The sequence below is a fragment of the Chelonoidis abingdonii genome, chromosome 5 (genome assembly GCF_003597395.2).
Source record: "Chelonoidis abingdonii isolate Lonesome George chromosome 5, CheloAbing_2.0, whole genome shotgun sequence".
Classification (NCBI taxonomy): Eukaryota; Metazoa; Chordata; order Testudines; family Testudinidae; genus Chelonoidis; species Chelonoidis abingdonii.
Genome location: NC_133773.1, coordinates 35,477,592 through 35,498,897, shown reverse-complemented (window position 1 = coordinate 35,498,897; position 21,306 = coordinate 35,477,592). Strand labels below are relative to the sequence as shown.

Sequence of the window (21,306 nt, the reverse complement as noted above, 5' to 3'; positions counted from 1 at the left end):
ACCCTGAGCCAGTTCAGGAAGTCAAGACAGACCTTGTATGTGTCACACCTTTACTAAAGGTGGAGCTAAAATCATGCCCCCAAGAAAGTAGCTGGAGTCCCTTATAAACAGAATTTATTTTCCCTTCCTCACTGACTTTTGAACCAGATGCCATGAAAAACTAGGGAAAGTGGAAATATGGAAGACGCTTACTAGCACCTCTATAGTTCAGATCGCATGGAGATTTATATTTAAAGTGAGGATAAAATCCTCTAAATGACACTTTAACAATTGAATTAAATTGCTTTAACACAATAATGCTTCAAATTTTTCTACAGTATATTTTTGTGAGAGATTCAGTAATGATGGCAGAAATGAGCTTTTTCTGAAATTACCCCAGAGAGTTCAAGGTGGGGTTTTTTTGGGCCCTGTATAGCTAAAACACCCATAGTCATTATAAACTGCAAACTTCATATACATGTATATTTTCATAAAATCTCACATCTTAGTAGCACAATTTTCAAAAATTATATTAAACACAAACTCTTCTTAGTCATTATAATCCAATGTAGAGCCATAAACAGAAAAGCTGATGGAGCTGCCAGACGTGCCATCTCCATCTGTTCTCTCATGTTGGCCAGCTTGCCTTCTTGACTCCCCAGCTACATTCTGTGAATTCAGGATGTCATAGGATTGAGAGGAAGTGGGGCTGTGCTCAGGAGTGGGGAAGGATGATGTGATGAGAGTGGGTTCTGCAGGGGGGACATGGTGAAGGGAAGATGCAGATGAGAGAAGAGCAATATTCCAACAAGTTGCTTATAATTTGTTGGGGAAAAGCTGCATTCTTATGAATTGTAGGAAGTTTGTCATAATTGCAGCTCCTCCATAACCCAGTATGTCAAGTTAGCCCCATTCCCACCTCAGCCTCCCACTATGTGCAATCTCTGCTAAAATGTGAAATGTAAATTCCTCATCCAGAGTTTCTGAAAGCTGAAGAATTAAGTTGTATGAGTGCTTTGCACCATGCTGAACTCTGTGTTCAAATAATTGCTGCATGTGTGTTCAGTTTCTCTCTGCTGACACAAAAGATGTAGGTTTACAAGGTTAACAGTAGTAATTATCTGTAATCAAAATGTTGGGTTCTGGAAAAGGAATACATACTGCCCATTTAGTAAGTGATAACAGCTGGAAAACAGGCACTTCTATGTACATTCTATTTAATGAATAAAATACATGTGTTGGTTTTGAATTGATAAGCCAAAAATAGGTATAAAGGACATGTTTTGAATTGTAAACATGGGCATATGGCTCACAAGGCTTCCTGGAACTTGATTTTTTTGAAACTTGAAAAGCATGGAGCCATGTACAAAAATGTGCATTAAATGTGTGTGCAGTTATCAAAGTTGCCAACACATTTCCTATCTGTGCACACAAATGGCACAGCATATCTGACAAGTGGCACATGTAAATACCTCATCGTTGCTATTGTTATCATCATGTGTAAATAAAGCATACAGTTATTGCCCTTGCCGGGGCCTCAAATTTTCAAAACCAGGCCCACACTATCTAAGGGTATGTCTCCACTGCAATCCAACGTGTGACTGCAGCTTGGATAGATGTATGTGTGCTAGCTTTACCCCTGCTAGTTTGGCTAAAAGTAACTGTGCAGATGCATCCCCACAGGCTTTAGCATGGGTTGCACAAGAAGGCTGGGAACCCTGTGTACCTGCTTGCATTGCTAGCCCACGCTGAAATCTATGCCCGACATTGTTAGCTATATTAGCATGGGTATGTCTATCCGGGCTTTAATCTCATCTCAAAGAAGATGTAGTTTTAGTTGATCACCATACAGTACCATCACTGGCTGTAAGAGAAATGAGCTCAGTGACAGACCAGTGTAAGGTTTTTTCACTCTGACGAGCTTGTTCATGTTTTGACGGAAACTGTATATTACTTATTTATTATTTATAGTCAGATATATCTATTATGTTACATTACACTACACGCATGTGCACACGAAGTACATAGGACATGTGGGTGTTGGTTCATTCTGAAATCTGGAGAGGGAAGCTTTTAAAATATTCATAACAATCTTGCTGAAATGCAGAACCACAACCACAAGCTGTAGTTCTTATTCCTTCTGCTTCCATTTTCCCATCTTGTAGGTACACATTTTTAAACACTGCTGATGCCATTTGGATAACTTTTCTTATCTAGAACATAAACAGAGCCTTGCCGAAGCATTTTGTTTTAAACTCCTAATCTGTACTGCTGTCTGGTTCTGCTGAAATTTAAATTTGGGTGGAGTTCAAATTAAGATGCTTTTTAACTTTCATTTTAGTTCTGATAACTCTAATCTTGTATAGTGTTAAGAAATGGTTTGTTCATCAAGTGTGATAATTTAAATCTGCACTGATTTCCTGACAGGTTTTGACATTACAAATTTTTAATTTTAAGTAACCGCATTTCATCAAGATATGTGTTTTATTGGGAATTAACACTGGTTAGATTATTTATCCCTAACTACCTTCCAAGTTAATGACAATAGTCTAGTAAAATGTGTAACAAATTGTTCCAATGCCTCTCTTTTCAACACACTGAATGATATTTTGGTGCATTAAAACAGAATCCCAGTTTAGGAAAGGAGATGATGGACAGATGAATCTGAGGAACTGCTACAGACATTGGATTTTAGGAATTTTGCTTTGCTGGAACTGGAGTGCGTGAATGGAAGGGGAAGACACAATATTTTTACTTATGCTGGGCTACTGCATACTGTTGACAGGCTATAGAGTCAGAGAAACTGCAAATAGATATTGTGGGTGAAATCCTGGCCTCTTCTGGGTCAAGATTTCACCTCAGGGACCAGATTCGCAAGTGGGACTGAGCCACCTAGCTGCCCCTTTAGATTTGTAAGTCCAACTTTTAGGTGCCACTGGCATTCGCAGACCCCCATTCAGATGCTGTCTGACCCTGTAGGTGGCTAAAGTCCCATGGTGCCCAAGTTCTGCCAGTAAAGTCCCAATGGCACCTACATTTCTTCTAGTAGGCATATGCAAGTCTATGTCCTAAATGTGTTTAACTGCTTAGCACCTAAGCCCCAGTGGGATCCTCAAATCTATTCGTTCTCCTGCTTATGTCACCTTTGGGGCTTAATCCAGTAGGTGTGCTCTCAGCATGCTTAGCCTGTGGGGAGTTGCTGGTGCTGCCCCTGGGATGTGGAAAAACTAGGTTAATCTCTCCACTCTGTCTGGTTTGGAGCAGGGACCCAAGTGAGTGCCTTAACCACCTCCTCCTTGTTTTGTTTTTTGCAAGGAAAGGCTGATCTGCCTAGGTGCCTAACTCCAGGAGAGGGTTCATGGCTGTGAATCCCAAGCAGACAGAGGACCTCCTCATGACCCAGAGTTAGAGGCTCTAACTCCCTTCTGAGAGGCTGGGCTTAAGTCAACCCTCTCCTTGTCATTTCCTACTGGTTGGTTCAGGCGGCTCCCTGCTCATCAAGCTGACTTCTGTAAATCCCTTTTTAGGCACCCAATTCTCTGCAGGCATTGGCTAGGGAGCCTGGGCACCTAACTTGGGGATGTGAATTCCACTGTGCAGCAAGGCACCTGAAAGTTAGGCGTTGCAACACTGAATAATGTAAGGCAAGTCCCCCTTGTGAAGCTAGTCCCTGGTGCCTGCATTCCTTCAGCACTCAAAACATCCCTTGAATTCAATGCCATTATGCAGCAAATGTTAAGAATGAGCCCATGCCCCAAACAGCAGTGAAGGCACAACAGCAGGGGCCTAAGTGCAGACTAGCAATGTGAGACATACCTAGTATTAGGGGAGGCCTGTGCGGAAGTCCATACTGCCCCAGCTTCACTGCTATTTTTAGTGTGCTAGCTAAAATAAAGCTAGTGCAGGTATGCAATCATATCTTCAATTGCAGTGTAACTATAATCTATATGTCATCGGTATAAAAGAATCATAAATGAATTTGCAGCATGAGTAACATGACTGATATACAGAATACACTACACTGAAACTTCAAAAGGCAGACTAGCCTGATTTACTATAGGTATCTTACAACCTCTCCCTTTATTCTGCCTTGTCTATCAGTGTTTTTAAATAACAAGACTCACATAATCAAAGGGAATTAATGCCTTTACCACTGATAATCAGACACGTCACAGCACTTTAAAGTCTTTATTTCATCATTAATGTAAAACAATCAATAATCATTCAATTCCAAGTTGAATGAGATAGATGGGTTATCCAGCCTCGTTTTGAATGTAAACAATTATTATGGTTTCTTTGTTAATGTTAATTGTTACAGATTTCATACATTAATATTAAAAAAGAAACCCTTGGAGAATGCCACCTTGTGATATCACTAGCAAGCGGAATATATGTAATAATGATATGTTCTATCAACTTTAATTTTTTATGGCTTTTAACTTTTAAGACCAGATACAGTCTTACTGATACAAGCTTGCTGCTTAAATTGACTGGGGTAGCACAAAGTTTCTGGATCATAGTCTGGTCAGCCTGTCCTTTAATTTAACATACAGCATAAGAATTTAATACCAGTATAAAGGTTGGATCCGATCCAGTGACCACTGGGAATTAAGTGACACTTTTTGTATAGTTTCCTTCACACACTGTCTCATTCCAACTGCACCTCTACCCCGATATAACGCTGTCCTTGGGAGCCAAAAAATCTTATCATGTTATAGGTGAAACCGCGTTGTATCGAACTTGCTTTGATCCATCGGAGTGCGCAGCCCCGCTCCCCCGGAGCACTGCTTTACTGCATTATATCCGAATTCGTGTTATATCGGGTCGCATTATAGCGACATAGAGGTGTAATAGAATTGTAGCAGGGAAAGTAGTTGGATAGAAATAGTAACGATTGATTGTGTGACAAATGTACCTCTTTTGTCACATTAGGACTCAGTGTTTCTCCAGTGGCATTGAGGAGCACCTGGGGTAAATCAGTCCTACTCTGCAGATTTAATACTTCACACTGGCTTATTTACAGGGTAGGGCTTAAGGTTGGCTCAAGGGCTTCTTTAAACAACAACAACGAAATTAAAATTTGAATTCCTCCTGGAGCACTGCCTCTTTTTCTGCTGGCTCCACCCTCTTCAAACTACTCTGGGCCCAGCTATGCTGGGAATCAAAGCCTCCCCCCTCAAACAAAAATAAACAAAAGATTTCCCCTTATAGGGTAAAACAGCTCTTGACCTAGCAGAAACATTTTTCCCTCACTGCACACAGCCTTTCTGCAGCTTACTTCTCATTCCTCCTCTCCTTTCTCCCTCACTGGAAGTTTTTAAAGATCACAGACTGCCCTTAGTTAGATTCAGGTACCCCTAATTAATCTGAGATAACCTTTCAGTTAATAGAAAAAAGGCCTTTAACCAATCTAAGATGGATATACCTGCCTTCAACCACACCTCCAGGTCCGCTGGCTCCTTGGATGCTTGTGAGGAGCAGTGGGAGCTATCTGGTGTTCTCTGTTTGGTGTCCCCTTCTGGTTCCCTAGTTTTGGCCCTTTGACCCCCACGCTTGTTCCCGTTATTGCCTTTGTTGTCTCCCAAACTTGGTTGGGTTCTGGGTTCAGTAGCTCCTCCCTAGGTTGGGGGAGGGACTTTTAGCAGTGGGTGAGCTAACGCCCGCCCATGTCCCAGTGCTCAAAAGGACCACTGGCTCCTTGGATGCTTGTGAGGAGCAGTGAGCACTGTCTGGGATTCTCTGCTCAGTATCCCCATCAGGTTCCCTAGTTTTGGCCTTTTGACCCCCACACCTGGTCCTGTTTTTTTTCTTCGTTGTCCCCTGACTTCAGGTGAGTTCTGGGCTCAGTAGCTCCTCCCCAGGCTGGGGGAAGGGCCTTTTGCGCCTGCCCACTTCCCAGCACCCAATAAGACTGCACCTCCAGAGTGGACAGGACTGCTCCAGTGCTTCTCTCTTCGAGGGAGGGCACTGGTGCTTAACCAACTAGTCCTGTTCATTGTCTGCCACCAGCTCAACACCCTGTGCTTGACCTCAGGGTTCCTAGCCAAGCTCCCCGAAGCTGAAACTGGAGTTCTTTTCTCTAGGACTGCACGGGGTCTCTGCAGGGGTTTGTTGTCCCCCGTAATCTGTTGAGTTTCCAGGCTCAGTGGATCCTCCCCAAAGGCTGAGGGAGAGTCCTTTAGCCATGGGAAATTCCACTTCCCTGGAATTTCAATAGGACCACACCTCCAGAACTGTCAGGTCTGACTTTTTGTCACAGTTGAGTTACCCATAATGTCACAATGGCTCCATTCAAGAGTGACATGAGCTAATAACCTGTCCCCAATAGTCCATAATCATAACTGCATGAAAAATGTGAAGATGCTATATTATTCCATAATTAAGATTGTTCAGGCTAAAAATAAAAATTCAACAACTATATAAGTTAAAATTCTTTAAAATACCAATTTTAATAATTTTAATAAACCTATTTATTTGTAAATTCTCAGAAATTATTTAATTACTCATCCTTTCTAATTGTGAGGATGTTGTATATTCTTTGTTCATGACAAAGAGATTGAAGTACTGCCTTGAGTGGAAAATTCAACCTTAACTTAGGCGTCTCAACCAGTGCCTCCATAAAATACTAAACTGTCACAGTTTGCATGCATTATAGCATTTTGTTATGCATATGTAGACAGTACTGTGACAAATGTGACACAAAGTTCAGGTGCTGAGATTCCCTCACTTTCCTTTGTGGCACTCTTTATGATGCATTTTGTCACTTTCTCCCATCTCAAGCAATGTGTGTGAGTGGAATTTATAAGATGATAAAATTAGGACTTATTTTGCATTCATGGCAATTATATTTGGTTTAATTTGAAGGCATGGAGTTTTTCCTTAGAGCATGTTCTTAACATGTTGTAAAAGTTTTTTGCATAAAATATTTGACCTCTTGAAGTATGCTTGCAAAACACAGGCTGGAAATTACATTTTTTTTTTGTTATCATATCCTCTCTAAAATTATCCTTGAACCTTTTTCAACTTTTATGTTATTGCTAGACACCTTCAAAGGCAGAAAGTTTAATATAGGCAACTCAGGGAAGAAATCTTTTTTGAGATGCTTTTGAAATACCAGCTATTTTTTAGACATTTTACTTGTAAAAGAATCCCACATAATGTGCAGAATTAGACCTAGCTTTGATGTTTTTGATCTAGTTTTAAAAGTCCTTGCATATATTATACTGTTAGTGTGACATCTCCTGATAGTGTGTGTGTTTTCCCCAGAGATTTTTTCTGCTGTGTGTGGAAATATAGAGAAATAACTAAGTACATTGTGGATTATGTTCACTTTTCTAGGGGAAAAACATTTATAGTTATTCTAATATAGAATCTAGACTATGAAATTTAAATAAGAAGGCTGAGAAAAGGCAGAGTAAACATATCATACAGCAGCTATTTCTCACAAAGAAGCTTCAGATATTTTTATTGCTAGAGCTATTTTAAGATTACAATTATTGTAGTTCTTAATAGACTTTTACTAAGAAGAATCAAAGAAATATAAAATTAAAAAACACCCACATCTACTGTATGGATATACACAGAAAAACAAATATTTTCCTAACAGAGGCCCAAATTTTTGAAGCTGTGTGCCTATAAATAGATGCAAGGCTCCTGAATCTATTTAAATATTTATATTTAGATGACTTGTTTTTTCAAAGGTGCTGAGTACTTAAAACCCCATTGGTTGAAAACTTCAGCATTATAGTCCACAGTACAAAGAGTGGTAACAGCTAGTTCTCCACTCAGTATGGTATAGTACAAATATTTCTAGGTTTCTCTGTTCTTGCTTCCTTGTCCAAAAAGCAATCAAGTATTTAAGTAACTATCATAAAAGTCCTTTTTGGAATCAGTAATTATTTTTTTCTATTGCAAGAACTTTCATCTTTCTAATGACTGTTAGCTGAGATTTTGCCATTCCTTCACTGCCATTGTATCATTGCTAATAATAAGTTTTGAAATAGTCGATTAATTTCAGTTTACCTACCTCACTTATTCCTCAAAAGAGAAATACAAGAGACAATACAAATTAACGTCCCACTATTTCAGAACAATGGCTAAAAATCTGTTCCCCAAATGTAGAGTTATTTTTAAAACAAAAAAATGGGCCTGATTTTCAGTAAGTTGATAGGCACACATTTGCAGATACAATCTAGCTATATGAACATGCAAAATGGGTATTATATTACAGATATATGAATATACTCCTCTAGAAATGTCATGTTCAGGACAGCTACAGAGATTAAAAATGGCTTTAGAAAATTTTAGTAATAAATACTTATGGGAAGGTATGCCTATACTGTAGAATTTTCTTCCCCTGGGGCAGTGTCCAGCTCTTATTTTTTATCAGTAGAAATAATTCAAGTGTTTTTTGGAATTCCATCTGTCAGAGAAAATGGGACTTCTCGGTTATGTTAAAGGAAGGTTAAGAGCACCATTACTGAAATGTATGACGACTATTTGAATTATAAAACTTTAGTTATAAGAATTTGCTCTCCGAGGACCAATTCTGCAAGGACAGCTTTCATAATAACACTACATATTATTGAATCCTGGAAGTTTGGTAAAGGAGGGCGATATGTTTTATCTATAAACCAGGAACTTTTATAAAAAATCTTTTCTTATTTCCATATACAGATTCCTATTGGAAAGAACTTCCTACACTTCTCCACTGTGCAGCTAAATTTGGATTAAAGAACCTTGCTACTCTTCTACTCCAGTGTCCTGAGGCAAGTCAGGCTTGCAGAATAACCAACAAACATGGAGAGAACCCAGCACATATTGCTGGAAGGTATGGGCACAACGAACTCCAAAAAATCATCCAAGAGTTGTCAGTAAGTTTGTGTACTTTTCCACAATTTATATAGAATATGTAAAACCAGCTGCCTACCAGTACTGTTATAGGATAGAGTCTTCTTTGAAAAAGGTACTGATATTTGTCAAACCCTAATACTGTTGTCCTTCTCTTTAAAAACATTGTGTTGGATTCTGGCTGCCCCAGCGTGGATGCATGACAGGTGGGGCAGGATACAAGAACCTTTCCCACTTTGCGCACTGATATAACGGGCACGCAGAATGTCAGTGCTTTCAAACCCTTAGTGTAGTGGTATTGGAGGTGGAGATAAGATAGCACAGTGAGAAATTGTCCATATGGTATGTCTAGGTCTGTGCTGCCTGTAGAGCAACAAGCAATCAGAGCTTGTCATAAGGTATATTTCCCAAATCTGAACCTTAGCGTCCAAAATTTGGGTACCTGCATGAAACCTCTAAGCTTAATTACCAGCTTAGATCCTGTAGCACTGCCACCAACCAGGAATTCCAGTGCCTGGTACACTCTGGTCTCCCCAAAACCTTCCCTGGGGACCCCAAGACTCAGATTCCTTGAGTCTCTCAACAAAGGGAAATAAACCACTTCCCTTCCCCTCTTTACCTCCTCCAGATCTTCTGCCTGAGTACACTGGGAGATCACCGTGTTTCAATTCCTTGAAACACAAACACAGAGAGATCAGGTTTCTCTCCCCCTCACCCAGAGGCCATGCAGATTCAAGCTTTGTAAATCTATAACAAAGAGATTTCCTCTTCCCCCTGTCTTCTTTCTCCCCATTCCCTGGTGAGTTGCAGACTCAATCCCTTGAGCCTTACTAGGAAAAATCAAACAGGTTAAAAAGAAAACTTTTTAATAAAAAGAAGAAAAGACATAAAAATTGTCTCTGTCAATCAAGATGAAATATTACAGGGTCTGTTTAGCTTATAAAAATGAATAAACAGCCTTATTAAAAAAAAATACAATTTAAAAACATTTCCAGCAAACTACACACTTGCAAATACAGAAAACAATGTAAAAACCTATATTGTTTTTCCCCTGTACTTACAACTTGGAAACAGAAGATTAGAGAGCCTGGAGATAGTGTGATCACCCTCAGAGCCTAGAGAGCAACTGAACAGAACAAAGGACCCATACCCAAAAACTTCCCTCCCTTGAGATTTGAAAATATCTTGTTTCCTGATTGGTCCTCTGGTCAGGTGTTGTTTGTTACCCCTTTGCAGGTGAAAGAGACATTAACCCTTAGCTATCTGTTTATGACAGAGCTATGGGACCTCGTACTGCTTCTCTAAAGAGAAAGTAAGGATATCTAAAAACTGCTTCCAAATTCTCCCCCCGGGGTCTTGAGAAGCATTCTGTCTTCCTTAACATTCCACAAGGAGAAACTCCTTTGGACACCTCTCTACTCTCACCTTGAGTATAGACCTGACTATAAAAGCCATTCCAGAGCCATAAACAAACAAATGGAGCCTGATTCTATCTCCCATATCCATACTAAGCAGCGCTTTATTCTGCATGCTGTGCAATGGAACTTCTTGTCAACAAGGCACTATTCCACATAAGCAAAAATTATACAAACTCCATGCTGGCCAAGAAACGGTTAATGAGAGGCTGTGATTATGTCTATATGTGCTGTACTCATACCTCTGACTGCAGTGTAGGCATACTCTAAAAGATATAAATCAGACTAGGAGTAGGCATAGGGATATGATACATAACCAGGTAAATATTGTGGAGAATTGGCGCAGCTTTGTGAGTTGCATGTCTTTTTGTCGTTCTTGATGCTTGTTCTGTTGGGGGGTAGATGTTGAGTGACAAATGGAAAAACTGGGAATGCTGGTGAGAAAGGAGATAAGAAAAGGAAGGAGAGACACTCGGGACTTATCATCTGTCTAGCCATGATGATCAGGCAGGGTTTTATAGGCGTCACAGTAGATGCAAGTCTTAAAGAGGGATTTGAAGGAGGATCAAGTAGTGGCCCTGTGGATGATACCTGAGAGTTTTTTGCATTCATAAGGAGCAGCGTGGGAGAAAGCATGAAGGTAATTAAGGGAGAAGTTGACTGGTGGGTAATAAAGACTGGGAACACTGATGAAATGAAAACATGGCTGAGGTCATGATAAATTACTAGTCTCATTTTCAAAAGTGACTAAGCACTTAGCAACCTAAGTCCTGTTCAATTTCAGTCTGGCCCTATGTGCTGAAGTCCCCTCTGAAAATGAGATTTAAGCTTCTTAGTCAGTTACACATAGCAACAGTGAGTGGAGCAATGCCTAAGTACCTTTACAAATCTGGGCCCAGCTCCTTAATTGGTGTACACTGGCACAGCTCCCTTGACATCAGTGGAGCTGCATCCATTTACACCACCTGTGGCTCTAGCTTATAATTTCAGATTCTGCAATTGTGACTAGCAGTTTCAACTGTTCTCTCTCAGGGCCTCTCTTAAGATTAGACGAGAAGTAGAATTTGACAATTCATAATATTCTGTCGGACCCTAGTTTTAGGACTTTATAATTTTGTACTATTCTATTCTGGATCACATTTTTGTCTCATTTACCTCCTGTCGTGCTGTCTGGGGTGGCTCATGACTGTGAGTGCCTACATCAGGACAGGCTATCAAAAACAGAGCAGACAGCCCAAACTGGTAGTGGGTTCTACAATTAGATTTCACCAAGCCAGTAACGCATATGGACTTCTGGATCACTAGAACAGTCCTACCATGGAGTCACAGACAATCCTCTTAGTCTCTCCGGTCTATCTCGCCAGCCAGCTCCCGCCAACATAGCGCTGTCCACACCAGCACTTTTTGTCGTTAAAACTTTTGTATTTGGGAGAACGTTTTTTTCACATCCCCGAGCAACCATCAGTTTGGTTTCTCTGGCCCCGTTACAGTTCAAAAAGCAAAAGGGATGAAAAATCTTCACATCAACTGTTTTCATTTCCCTCTTCCAGCATTCACAATGTACTTCCCCATTGGTAGATGGAGGCAATTAACAAAGCCTTTGTTTTATAATGGCCCAGTTAAATGTTGATAGTCCTCCTGGATGGCTGAGTAGGAGCGGGGGTGTTGGGGGGTAGGGAAAAATGGAGGGATGATTCCTTTGCCTGGGATCAGCAATTCAGAGCAAACATTTTCAGTTATAAAGCAAAACTTACACATTTTCTTATAGCATGGAATACAGATATTACAAGTGAGATTAATGTATGCCGCAACTTACAAGCATTTCATAGAGTCTAAACACTAGCTACATTCTTATAAAACTTATACCTATTTTGAGCAAAACTAACATACAGGTGAACTGGTCTTGTCTCCACCTCTGAGTTTTTCGTTCTTAGCTAATGCCTTCAGTCTTGGCAAGAGCTGCACCTGGTCACACCTCCAGTATACATTAAATGTGGGCAAAACTACATTACAGCAACCATATGAATTAGTGAGACTTGCCAGTACCTGAGTGAGAGCTAGCTTGCAATTTAGTCACAGTATTCCAGCGTTTTCTCCAAGAAGATAATTATGTGACAATGAGAAAATATTGCAGCTTACTGTGTTTGTTATAACAAGTTACAGTAATAAGAGTAAGCCAGCTTTAATTGATTATTGTACATTTCATTATTGATACTATATGTGGTATAAATTATTCTAGAAAATCAGCAAGGAACCTGATTTTAAGTGTGTTATGAAAGATTTACATCATGGGATGCTCTTTTTTAAATTAAAGCAGCTAATGGAATACAGCCATATATCCCCCACGATCACTGTCAAAGTACTATATTGTATTTACACTCAATGTGGGACAGGAGATTTGAGAGGACTTATAGTGGTGGTGGTGGGGCGATGTCTTTCGTCTTACAACACTGATTCAAATTCAACTCAGGTCAATAGATTGCCGGTCACACACCAGTTATTAATATACAGATGCCCACTACCACAGTCTCAGTAAAGAGGCTCAGTGACTGAAAGGGACTGATTAGCTGTTTGAGGAACACTGTCACTTGTACAAGTGGTCCCTATGGAATAAGGTTCAGAAATATCTGTGGAGTACTGGTGAGAAGCATATTCAATAGATATAAAATAGGCTTTGTCTGCACTAGCACTTTTGTTGGTATAACTTATTTTGCTCAGGGGTGTGAAAAACAAATACCCCTGAGTGACATAAATTACACTGACAGAAGTGCCAGTGTGGATAGCTCTCTCCTATACATCGGTATAGCTATGCCGCTGTAAGGTCTCTACTTTAGACATGGCCTTACAAGCACTATATGTGGAGACAATAAAATTCTCCTGCTGTATCTGTCTGTATACACCTTGCTAGAGTACTTTTTCTGAGGGGGGTAGTGGGAGGGGGCATAATAACCCGTAATAAGGCATTTGCAAGGGTGTTTTATTTCACTATTCAGTAATCAGTTTCTCTTTCCAAAAGAGATTTGTAGCTGTGATCCTTCTTGATTGGTTTAGCAGTTATCTGAAGATAATTTTTCAGCTGATGCCACAACCTAAAAATACAATTTTAATTAAAACCAGTGTGCAACACAATACCAGCAAGCATGAGCTCTGGTAGCATGTTGCTTTATGGAAATCAAACATGCGTGTTATCTGACAACAGATGCAGTACTCACTTGAGCAAAGTCCAAAACTAGTTTATCCCCTGATCCTCAGTATATACAGCACCAGCTATATAGCTTCAGGTCATAGTTTGAACAGAAAAGAAAATGGAGGACATAATTAGTGACCTTAAACATGCTCCAGATAAAAAAGATCACTGCATTACAGTAAACACAGAGAAGGAAACAGGTGAATTTGACTCAGACGGGAGAGGGGAGCATCTATGTGCCTGCTACAGAGAACTTAATAGCACGGTAATAGTGTCAAATGCATTTGAAAAGCAGGATGCTTTCTTCAGTAGCCAATAGGTCAGAGCCTCAGGTACGTCAGAGAAGTGCTTGGTGCACCTGGGAGTAAGAGCATCGATAGCTTTTTAACACCTTTTCTCCCCACCCCCAAATCCTGAGGGCAAGCAGGCTATCGCTGCAGCTGATCTGGCCTAGGGTGACCATACTTCCCGTTTTGGCCAGGACAATCTCAACTGATCAGTTGGCAAGAACAAATCAGACAGATGCTTGCTTTTGCTGCCCTCCCCCCCCAAAAATGGGGCATGTGTGGGGAGGCCAGCGGTGGTTTTAAGTTCCACCTACTGAGAAAAGCTTGAACTTAAACGGGAGGCGGAGGAAGAAACAGGGCTCTGGTGAGCAGTGATGCTAGTCAAACAGTGGGGAGGCAGGGTATGGGCAAGCAGCAGCAGCCGTGCAGGAGGCAGGTAGGATATGGGTGAGCAGCGACACCAGCCATACGTTGGAGGAATGGGCGGCAGGGCTTGGACGAGTAGCTAGGCAGCCCCTTGTGGTGTCCTGTTTTCCCTTTAGGAATATCGTCACTCTAATCTGGCCCAAAGATTCACTAACACTTTTATCACACAGTCCTTTCTGGTTCATTTGTGGCAAGGCTTGTGTTTGTTTGTTTTTTGCTCACATGATTTAGTTGTTTTTTAAATGAGAAATGTATGAACAGAAATGAAATAGGGAAGGTCCAAATAAGTCACCGAGATAATGTGCAAGCCTAGAAAATGATATGGCTAAGACATTGGTTGTCAGACTTTGCTGAAATGCTATCAAATTAAAATGTTCAGATCCAAAATCGTCAAGAAAAAGTCCTTATGTGGTATCAACAATAGTTTCAGATAAAAAGCTCTGTATACCTCATTCACAGAATGTCCAGTTCTGAGGCTGGCAAAACTCCTCCTAAAAATTCAAGTGGAGTTTTGCCTGCCTCAGCACATAGCTCCAGCCTGACTCATACTACATCTCCTGAATTCATAGTTGCTTTTCCACTTATTTTTATGACACACTCAGACTAAGGTCTCATGCAGGTCCTGTGTTACATTACATAGCTACATGCTTTTCAATTTGCAGCCAAGTACTATATCAGACATATGATTTCTGGCTGCAAATTGAGATAGATGTTTTTAGTCACAAAAGTTATCGAGTGAAACAGTGGAGTTCGATAACAATCAAACACTGTACTTTCTAGTATATCAGGCACTGCAGGAAAAAAGATAAGACACCAGGAATGTGGTTTAACTCAGCTGCTACTTTATTAAGAAAGACATGTGGGAGCTATCTGACAATAACTTCTCTGGTACAGGTCATTTTGCCTATTGTAATCCCTTCCATTTATTGGAGAGCTACCATCAGCCCCCTACCCCATTAGCCTGATCACGTATGGGATCCATAAAGTCTTGGTTGACATCTTTAATTCATTCCATTTGAAGAGCAAATGCTTTCAGCCGATTTCACAGCCTTGAAACTTTGCTATTACACACATTCAGTGTTCAAATTAGCTGCTGTAATAGGAAAGGAAGTTTCAAAGCTGTTAAATCAAACTATGAGGATCTCACACCTTAGATGATGGGAATCTGAGATGGTATGTCCATATGTGCTTTTTAAATCTTGAGTTCCCAATTCCAAAAGTCAATTTAAACATTCAGTTTGCTCAAGGAAGTTTTTTAAACAGGAATAAAAGCATGGAAATTGATGTGCCTATCAATAAGAATGTGTACCTGAATTTTGTGCCTATTATGATGAAATATCCCACAGGAGATGTCTCGCACTGAAAACTATGATACTGTATCACGTTACATTATTATAGCAAAACCTCAATGCCTACCCCCTCTGAGCAATGGCCAGACAAAAGCTTTAGATAAAAGACAGAATGACAGTGTGGATTTTTAACTTGCTGGGATAGAGAATAAAGCTGTCTGTCATACAACAAAACAGCAAACATCTTAATACATAAAATGCAGTGCTATTTACCGCATTGTTGAAGAGATGGCACTATATTGAACGTTAAAGCCACCCTCATCCCAAATGTTCCCTGAAAGAAGCCAGTTCCCCTCAAATTTTACATATTAGTGTATCCCAAAGTATAATTGTAGAGGATATTTATAAAAGCAATTAGAAAAGGAATATTAAAGTTATGGTGTCATTTAAACCATTTCTTTATCATTGGCATTTTGAAAAATTTCTCAACTTTTTTGGCTTGTCTGTGTCTTCAAAATGGCTTTAAATTGTTGTTTCATTTTTCATCCTTGCTTAGATGTCACATTTACTGTGAGTTTGGGTGCGGGGAATAAAGATAGTAATAGTATGTGCATAACTCATATGGAAATACACAGAGAAGGGGTTAATTATGAGCTCCTTAATAGAGCAGATTAGAAGCAGGGATACATTTTGTGAGAATTGTGTCAATAGTTTCCTCCAGTTATTTTTCATATTTTGAAATTTCAACCAGTTCTATTCATTAGGACTTCACGGAGACTACTCACATGCTTCAAGCCAAGCATATAGATCAGGGCCATAGAGATTGGATTTACTCTTGCCTGGCCCAGCAAGGAATCAGAGCCATGAGGCTCCTGAGCATAATGGTTAAAGAGGAGTTTAGGTTATGTCTGCACTACAGAGCATATGCTGGCATAGCTAGGCTGACATAGCAGATGCAGTGTACACTGACAGAAGGAGTTTTTCAGCCATTGCAGGAACACCATCTCCCTGAATGATGGTAGCTACATTAACGAAACACTCGTTTGTTTGCATAGCTTCCTCTACTCTGGGGGTTTTGTCAGCACAGCTGTTTATCAGGGGTGTGTTTTTCATACTTCTAACCAACATAGCTATGCCAATATAACTTTCAAGTATAGACCAAGCTTTACATAGGACTATATTGCTTGCAAGAGACTTCATAATTAAAGGACTGTTTGTTTCCTTTCTTCCTCACCTTCCTTACTGGAAGAAAAAGCCATTTTAGTTGGCTGTTTTGCTTTCCCCCCCGCCCCCCGTGTCCAGGCTGAAGAAAGCTGTAGTTCCAACTCTGGGCCATATTGAAGAAATGCTTTGTATAGAAGTGTGGATGCCCTGGTGTGGCTGGACAAAGTATTTTAGCTGTTATTCCTTTATCTCTTCTCCCTTTTTCCTGTGACTCACAAGTACACCTGAGATACATACTCGTACAGCAGTAGCTAAAGCAAGGTTGAATAATTTTTGTTAATAAGAGGAGTTGAGCTTTTATAGAGAAAATGTATGTTTTCTAGTAGAAGATGGAGAAGGAAGTTGAAAATTGTTGGTTATGCTCCACTGAAATAGAATTTCATGCTGGACCCTTTTTTTAAATAGGTGGCCAGATTCTGCCACCCCAAGTCATGTTGAGTAATAGTTTACTCCGTGAGCAGTCCTGTTTAAGAAATGGAAACAAGACACTGTGCTGTGAAGGATGTGTGAAATCAAAGGAACTACTTGTGGAGTGAGATACTACTCAGTGTGAGGAAGGATAGCTGAATCTTGTCCAGAGTTTTGTTTGGGAATATATGGTTAAATATGTTGACTATGGAGAATATTTCAATGTACCAGCTGTCAAATCTTCCCTACTGGGCAGTGTACTCTCACAGGTTTTGGATGTTTACATTTTAGCAAATTGTGCAGCCAGTTTATCTACAACATCCTGTAGAAGATGCAGGGATGAAAATTGAGGTGTGGGAAGAGGGGGAATTAGGGTAGCACTCCATGTCTGCTGAAAGATTTAATGTGTAATTTTAGAAGTATTAGATCAAACCCAAGAAAAAATGGCTAATTAATGCTATCGGTGTTAGTGCATTTAGAACACAAAACACTCTGCTTTTACTGCACTTCTCTAATGGATGAAAATGCAGTCCTATGAAAATAGTGGTTAAATATGTTGTTGATTGAGGAGCTTCCAAATTTTCCACAAAAGGAAACAGACTTCTCCTTGTATTTTGAGTTGTCATTTCTGGGGTATTAAATACAACAGAAATAACACATACTTTCTAATCCTGCATGTCAACAAATGGGAACTGACTGTATTCTCTCTCAGCACATCACTTACGTATTGTTAAAGTTCCTTGAAGATCTTCTTTCATGTCCTGAGAAAATCTTAACACAGATACATCATGTTTTGCTAAGATTTTATACTTTTTTTCACTTTTCTTAGGTGGATGTAGTCATTGTCCCTAAAAAGGCTTTCTTTAACAGCCTGAAATGATCATTATATTTCAGGGATTGGTAACCTCTGGTATGCGGCTCGCCAGGGTGCTTAACCTGGCGAGCCACGTGCCAGAGGTTGCCAACCCCTGTTCTATAGTTTAGTCCCAAGTATGCCAGCAATTTTGATAAGAATAAAGAATTTGTTATTTTAAGCAAAAAGTGGAACAAAACCACCTGAGAAACACTTTCTTACACTCCCTGCATGTTTCTTTATAATCTAGATAAAGAAACATTCTCTTCTTCTAGTATAATGAGGTTATCACATAACATTTATCTTTGCCCTGCATTGTCACTTTGTTGCCAGTAGCCTCACTTCAGATGTGAATGGAGTGCCTGGGACTATCTATTCAGACTCTATAGACACTTACAACAACCAGGGATCCAGAGGCTTGGATTCCCTTTACAGCAGTCTGGTGGACTCCTAACAGAAGAACCTGACTGAATCACTGACACAAGATGCAAATTAAAACCAAAAAATAGATAAGGAGTAACATTTTTAGAAGCTCTTAACTTCCATTTCAAAAGTGGGTCCAAGTCTCACTGAGAGTCTTGGTCTTTTATGTCTTATTATGGACCAAATTCTTCCTTCCAGCATTAAGGATGTTCTGCTGCTCCATCCACTACAGCACTCTAGAGGTTCAGAGGGCCATAATTTGTCCCTTTCTATATTTAATAGTTGATGCTGATTACTACATGGGCCATAATCAGAAAATACATACTGTATCCCACTTGCATTATATTCCACAGAGTCTGAGAAAATTCCGGTTAAAAGACTGTTTTGTTGGTTGCTTAATGCAAATAGTATCAGAGGGGTAGCCGTGTTAGTCTGGATCTGTAAAAGCAGCAAAGAATCCTGTGGCACCTTATAGACTAACAGACGTATTGGAGCATGAGCTTTCGTGGGTGAATACCCACTTTGTCGGATGCATGTGATGAAGAGGGTATTCACCCATGAAAGCTCATGCTCCAAAACGTCTGTTAGTCTATAAGGTGCCACAGGACTCTTTGCTGCTTAATGCAAATAGGCTTACTGATTGTTGGATTTAGCCCTTTAGTCGTATGGGTGGCGTCAGTACCATTTTATACAATAATTGCAATATTCTTTTTTTTTGTGTTTTGTGTCTAGACTGAGTGGTGGCAAAATACTTTTGTTTTTAAAATATTAAAATGATTTTCATCATTTCAGGCTTGGTTGCCTACTTTTGATGAATAAAAAACAGGTTAATTGAACTTTCTGAATCCATCCAAATACCATTCTGAATAATGGAGTGTAAAAACGTTTTGGATTTTTGTCTGCAAATATAATTTTATGAGTCTTCCTGCTTAATGAATCGGACAAGACTGAATTTATATATTGAGAGTGGTATACGTATGTGTTACTGAGCTGGCATAAGTCCTGAATGAATGTGATCTTTAGAAGCTATTGAAATGCAGTAGGGGCTTGATCCTGTACCCATCTGCAAAATTCCTATTAACGTCAGTGAGATTAGAATCAGGCCTTAAGTGAATCTGTGACTGTATTTGTTCTCTACAAGACCCTTATTCTTCAGCTAGGTACAGTCACATTAATTGATTCTATCAATTGACATACCGGAATCTAGAATATTGTTGCTAATTGCTGAGGTTGCAATTGTTAACTACTCTAGATGTGTCCTGATTAGTGTAAAGACATTGGGAACACAGCTGTGTTTCCGCAGTTATAGATGAGAATTGTTTTCTGAAGTAGGGTGTGTATATTTAAATGCCAGGAAAAATCTAAAATGATGGCGTTTTTTCTGAAAGCAAGACTAGTATTTCTTTAACTCTTTAACCAAGGATGAATCTAAAAGACAATGAATTGGCAAATTCTAATCAGGTCCTCCATCAGTTAATGTAAACACAGAGGATTGTGACATCCCTTTCACTAAAGCTGGCGCTCAGTTACGCTTCTCTCTGGCTGCATTGGTCTGGGTCCATCCTTCCTGCCTGCCTGCTGGCCCAGCTCCACATTCCCATCTTGCCCAGTTAGTCATCTCAGTGACTCTCTATCTGCTCATGATAGGCTACTCTCAAGTACTTCCCATCCCACTCATGCAGTTAAAGGTAGGAGAAAATCACCCCCTCTCCTCACTCTGAGGGCAAAATCAATCCCCTAACTCAGATTCAATATATATCATCCAGCTTCTTCTCTGGGAGCAAAATTGACTCTGCCCCCTCTACTGAGGCTGGAAATTGCCCAGCTATTGGAGATTAGGGATGCAGAAGAAACTTGAGGTTGGGGAAGAGAAAATTGAAAGGGGAAGAGAAACTCTCTTAAATTGAAGGAGGATGGAAATCCTACTCCCGTCTGCTGGCTTGGAATGTGGTGGAGGGCAGGGGGAGGAGGAGAAAAAGAGTGAGAGACAGAGCGCAGTGGAGTCAGTGGAATAGTTACTGGGAAACAGACTGAGGATAGGAAAGGAAACAAACTATTAGAGAACACAAAAGAAGTACTGTAATGAAAGGTTCAGAGGGAAAGAACAGAGTGGGGTAGGAGAATACAGTGAGGGAACTGAGAGAAATCGTCAAATATGCCATACCATCCATTGCCTTCTATCATCTCCCTCTTTATTTGCTTACTACATCCCAACTCTTAAATCCACCCCGTCTTTAAACCAACACTTCAAACAGCTTTCCACAATTAATTAGTGGTGCATTCCACAATTAAAATCCTGTGAAGTATTCAAGTCCAGGACTGGGTGCTGCTGATCCTGCTTCCTTTTGGCTCAATTATGCAACTCAGGCTGGTGAAAAGTTACAAGAGAGTAGTCCCATTGACTTCAGTGGGACCAGTCTGTGAGTAAATCTCCCCAATGTAAGGGTTGCACAATCAGGCTCTTTATTTATTTGTAACTCCCACTCAGGTCAATGAGACTTTTGCATGTGGAAGAAATGTAGGATCAAGCTTGGTGTAGGGGAGAAATTCTGTCCTCAGATGCCATGTCCAGTTCCCATTTAAATTCAGTGGGAGCCAAATTTGTGCATCCAAGGGAAGAATTTGAAGCTCAGTCCTACATCTTACATTATCTGGTGTAGAGATGGAGAGTAGAGAGGTAGTCGGGAGAATCTTGTGCAATGGAAATTTTTCCAGTCTGGATGTTCTTTCTTACAAATAATTGTGCAGGAAGGCTTACTGAGATATGCTGCTTTCCCTCTGAGTAGGAGCAACCTTTTCTATACTGGGACTTCCCCAGCCCACCTCCCGTTCTTGCATTTAGTCAGTATCTAGCTGAGATGCCCCCTTAGCAATCTGGGAAGGGAAGGATGGTCATGAAGTGGGACTACCAAAAAAAGACACAGTCTGACAATACTTGAAGGCTAGTGGATCATTTTTATATATT

The 21,306-nt window shown here is 40.1% G+C and overlaps 1 protein-coding gene across 2 annotated transcripts in view; it reads left to right on the top strand.

Moving 5' to 3' along the window:
* Positions 1 to 21,306, top strand: part of BANK1 (B cell scaffold protein with ankyrin repeats 1) — a 310,492-nt gene that overhangs the window by 114,651 nt on the left and 174,535 nt on the right. For both annotated transcript variants that reach the window (XM_075066227.1, XM_075066228.1), the window contains exon 8: positions 8,656 to 8,852. In XM_075066227.1, coding sequence (XP_074922328.1) covers positions 8,656 to 8,852 — 197 coding nt within the window. The remainder of the gene's footprint in view (positions 1 to 8,655; positions 8,853 to 21,306) is intronic.